The sequence below is a fragment of the Sprattus sprattus genome, assembly GCF_963457725.1.
Source record: "Sprattus sprattus genome assembly, chromosome: 4".
NCBI lineage: Eukaryota > Metazoa > Chordata > Actinopteri > Clupeiformes > Clupeidae > Sprattus > Sprattus sprattus.
The window spans coordinates 31,827,875-31,832,874 of record NC_137923.1 but is presented as its reverse complement, the minus strand read 5'-3'; the positions used below and the strand labels follow the sequence as shown (position 1 = coordinate 31,832,874).

The window sequence follows — 5,000 nt, the reverse complement described above, 5'->3', positions numbered from 1 at the left end:
ACACACACACACACACACACACACACCCCTACACACACACACACACACACACACCCCTACACCCACACACACACCCCTACACCCCTCCCCCCCCCCCACACACACACACCCCTACACCCACACACACAGACCCACACACACACCCCTACACCCCTACACACACACACACACACACACACACACACACACACACTCCTACACACACTCCTACACACACCCACACACACACACACACACATCCCTGTGGTGTAACGCAGCCTAATTACTTTCACACAAACACAATTCCAGTCATTTATTTGTCTCCCTGCCGTAGAAATAAATAGTGGGCTCTTGAGAGGCAGCCCTTGGGCAGGGAACCCCTCAACTTACAGCAGGGTGTCTCGGGCTGGGGCTGGGGTTGTTTCTGTGGCTGGGGCTGGGGCTGGGGCTGGAGCTGGGGCTGGGGTTGTTTCTGGGGCTGGGACTGGGGCTGGGGCTGGCCAGTGCTGGGCTCTGCTGCTCTGACTCTGCTAAAGAAAAGAGTAGAGAGATGTTGGAACATCTACATTCTCTAGCAATGACTGAAGCCCTTCATAGAATAACTATTGCTAATGTTTAATCGTGGCCATTTTGGCAGTTTGGGTCCTTTTTGATCCCCTACAAAAGTGATACAATTTAATTTGCCGCATGTTTTTAACATAACGATACATTTTGATGTGTTGGTTCTTTGAGGTGATTTGCCTATGTGTGATTGTGTGTGTGCTGTATACAACCCTATTAATCAGAGAGCTGAAAGCCTCAGAGGGCAGTAAACACCTGTCCAGCCCAGCAGAGGCAACAGTACTCGCTGTGTGACAGAGCTCCGTTCAACTCAGCCAGAGCGTTTCTTCAAAGTTGGCAAGGGCTAGCATGGGAGAGAGCGCTGTGAACTTCACTGAGGCCTAATGACTCTAATCTCACAGGCTGACAGTGATGGATTCCTTCATTTGGCTTTGTTTTAATTGCGTTGTGGGTCATTTGTTTTGCTATCCGTTGTTAGTTGGGGGCAGGGGGGGGGGTGACAGTTTATGCATTCAGCAGGGGTTCCCACATGGCTGTATGATGAATGGATCAATTCCTGCTCACATCACAACTGGTGATCCACTCTCTTAGATACGCACGGAAGTACAGAAAGAGGAAATCTGCTTTCCTTGATTTGTCTATCTTGGTGAAGGCGATGTCTTTTAAGTGTGAGATATTGAAAGTGTCACTGATCGAGGGAAACTGGATGGATTCATTCAGTATTTTGTAGAGTTGCACCACCCATTGTTTTTCTCTCTTCCAGGCGGATCTCTCTAGCGAGTCCTAAGCAGCTGTATAAGGCCTCCAGCATGACTCAACGATGGCAACGCAGGGAGATCTCCAACTTTGAGTACCTCATGTTCCTAAACACTATCTCTGGTGAGAACCTCATGTGCAATAGAGAAACTGATGCTGTACAAGGCCACTATCATCTCTGTCTACATCCACATCAAAGTTTATTCATAAATGTTGTTGAAGCACAAGACTGCTTCATCAGCCATTAGTAAAGATTAGTAAAAGCAGAAACAAAATTAACCATGAAGAAACAAGAAGTTGAACATATAGCAGGTGACCATGCCACCGTCATATGACCATAAAGAGAGAGATCAGTGGACAATATTGTGATGGCAGTAGGGTGGGAATTGCCACAGAGGCAGCAATATGGTACTATCACAATATTTAGGCCATTGTGATCATTTCCATTTCATATACTGGGAGTTTCTGCGGCCATTTTCGCGTGGTACATTTGTTCAGAAGCAATGTTATCAGAGTAGACGTATGCACTCAAATAATAATATTAAAAAGATAAATATCGCTATATTTGGTGCCACTGTATCGCAATAATATTGTGACGAAAAGTATCACGATACTACTGAATTGATTGTTTAACCCACCTCTTGCAGTAAAGATTGTGAGGAGAACTGTCACTAATTGGCTCCTTAGGGACTTTGGTCAGCCAATCAGGATAGGGGAGGAGAGAGTCGAGTGTCGGGGTGCTGTTCGCCCTGTCGGGGCTTATTTTCCCGACAATGACCTGCGTTCTATACATTATCCCTTACATATTTAAGCAATAAACCCCAAGAGGCCGTGCTTTGCGCTGATTTTAGAACAGGTAAGGCAGTTGTTAGGCACGACGCGAAGCGCAAAGCACGGACTCGCGGGGCTTATTGCTTTTCTAAACCTGTTACTACACATATTTGATATGGTTTCATAAATAAAGACAATTCAATTTAAGAAACAATAGTTTAATGATAAACCGTCATTCTTCCGCCACTAAAAATTATAGTTCCTAAATAAATCGTTGCCACGCAACCCTTGAAGCAACGCAACAGCCAGGTGGAACACTGGGTATGAAATGCGCTATATGAATGCCTTGCCATTCGCTGCGCAGTAATATGGAATGTAATCAGGTCAAATTGTAAGGTAATGCTGGATTTTACAACGGCTTTTAGCCAATCACAATCAAGGATTTGAACAATCAGGTTTAGAAACAATATTCATCTCTATGTACATTGTCTTTTACCTCTGTCTTGTAGGTCGTACGTTTAATGACCTGAACCAGTACCCTGTGTTCCCCTGGGTCATCACAAACTATGAGTCTGAGGAGCTGGACCTCACGCTGCCCAGCAACTTCAGAGATCTGTCCAAGGTAATGACTAATAGACACTCTTGCTCACCTGTTGTTTCTTCCATTGATGAGAATATTGATGCAACCCCTAATGGAAATTGATTCAGCATAAAACTGAAGTAAATTGTGTTTCTTTACCCACGGCCACCTTGCTATTAAACACCCTGTTGGCACACACTATCCATCTGCAGCCCCCCCCCCCCAGACAGAGATGCTCTTTTCTTTCCAAAGTTGGAGCGCGTCTGATGCCTTGAATTGTAAGTAGTGCTGGGCAGCTGTGCTGACGTCCTGATTTCCTGGCTGCGTGTGGGGGGACTGTGGAGAGTGTGATGCTGATGTGTGTCAGGGGGAGCAGCCCTTTGTCCTTACGCAAGGGGAAATGAGTCCTGACACACACACACACACACACACACACACACACACACACACACACACACACAGCCCACAGCTGGAAATGCAGTGCCAGAGGGCTCCAAACATGGACATCAAATAAATGAGCAGATTGGCTGTTGGGCTCAGATAAATAATTCCCAGAATCCCCCCCCCCCCCTCATTCCTCTCCCAGTTGAAGGTGGCCAAAGGTGCAGTTTCAGAAAATGGCTCCTTGGTGCTGTCAGTGGCTGAATGTAGCACTTGCATCGTTGATCAGCCTTTATTGTCTTTGAGTTGGGAGTTGGGAGTTGGGCGTGGGTGACCAGCCTAGTCGGATGTGTCAGTCCCAACTATCTCTGCTCAGCATCCTCCCCTGCCTCTGCTTGCTTTAGTCTCCCCGTCATGCGTCGTCTCTGAGTCTCCTCTGTGAGTTTGGGAGTGGAGCAGCGAGGAGGCGTCTGGCTGTTCTGTTACTCCACACCCCGAGGCGCTGAGAGAACTTCACTGATTCTGACAGCCGGACTCTCTCCCTTCTCCCTGCAGTCTCTTGCTCCTTCTGTTGCGTCGTCTTTACTTACTCTCTGTCTCTATCTTTCCCCCTCTGACTTCTTTTGTACATCCTTTCACTGCTCGTTCTTCTGTTTATCTCTCCCTTCACTGCCCCTTCTCCTCTAGTCTAAATGTGATGCGTGTTAGTGGAGAGTCTCTGTGCTGTCTGAGTGCTTGATTTGGGTGGCTGAAATTTGACACCCCCTGTAATTTGCTCATCAGATCCAGTAGCTAATGTCCCAGTAGAATATTTCAGATCATCCCACAGTTTCTCTTCTTCCACCCCTCTCTCCCTGTCACACACACACACACACACACTCAGACACGCACAACAACACACACACACGCACAACAACACACACACACTCGACTCTCTCCTCCCCTATCCTGATTGGCTGACCAAAGTCCCTAAGGAGCCAATTAGTGACCTCTCCGTTGTGAGAGTCTTGCTGTTTGCTGAGTAGTGGGACTGACAGACCCGCTGCTCACAGGAACCCTGTAAACCTCCCCCTCTGTCTCTCATTTCAAGAGCACGCCACTGCCTTTCAGATCTACACTGACACAAACTGGCATTTTATTGGACAGGCTGAGTGTAGTGTAGAAGGTGTGCGTACCATCAATTACACCTTGTTGTAGGTTTGGCTGTGTAATTGACAGAAGACAAAGTATAGTGTAGCAGTAGTGGTCTAGCACAAATGCATATGTCACTTAACAACATCTCTGTTCTGGCAAGAGGAACCTAGATCACCAAGACTACTGAGAAATACTTACTATGATCAGGTAGTTGGAAATGGGTCCTAATGGGATTTAAGTGACTTAACTTGAATTTATGCAGTTGATTTACTTTGATGGTGATCTATTTGAAAATTGCAAGCCAGGTTCTGCATTCCACTGAGGATATCCATAATGGGTTTTTAGGTGATCATCTCGGGGCACTAGTACTCCTCCTCCAAAAGAATGCTCTCTGTGTCTTATGCTATAGATAGGAGGCAGCCAGAACAATAGTTAGTCCAAAGGGTTGCGTTGAAAGGCTTTCAGGGTTGCAGGACGCTCATATTAATCCAGGGCATCCGAGCAGCCATCTACTGCACTCATCCTCAGCCAGGCATGGGGAGGACGGAGGATTACCCCTGGAGTCGAGTGATGGAGGGGGGTGTCCACCTCTCCCCCAAAATGGCAGAATAAATCAGAGGCTAAGAGCTCCAGGAAAACAAAGGGCCACAGTGTTAATGGACATCAGCTACCTGCAAGGGGGAGCGCTTCAGGGGGCTTGTGGGTGCCAGCGCAGCGCAGGACGGATGGTGGTGTCGTCTCTGAGTGGGCATCGTTCACTTCAGACAGGAATGCGTGGTGATTGAGAGCAGAGTTGAGGGGAGGCTGGGTGGCTCCCGTGGGCTCCGGGCAGAGTGCG

General features: G+C 47.5%; 1 protein-coding gene across 1 annotated transcript in view; it reads left to right on the top strand.

Moving 5' to 3' along the window:
- Positions 1-5,000, top strand: part of lrba (LPS-responsive vesicle trafficking, beach and anchor containing) — a 222,424-nt gene that overhangs the window by 155,162 nt on the left and 62,262 nt on the right. The window contains exons 42-43 of the mRNA XM_080837053.1: positions 1,304-1,419; positions 2,577-2,689. Of these exons, the coding sequence (XP_080693179.1) occupies positions 1,304-1,419; positions 2,577-2,689 (229 nt within the window). The remainder of the gene's footprint in view (positions 1-1,303; positions 1,420-2,576; positions 2,690-5,000) is intronic.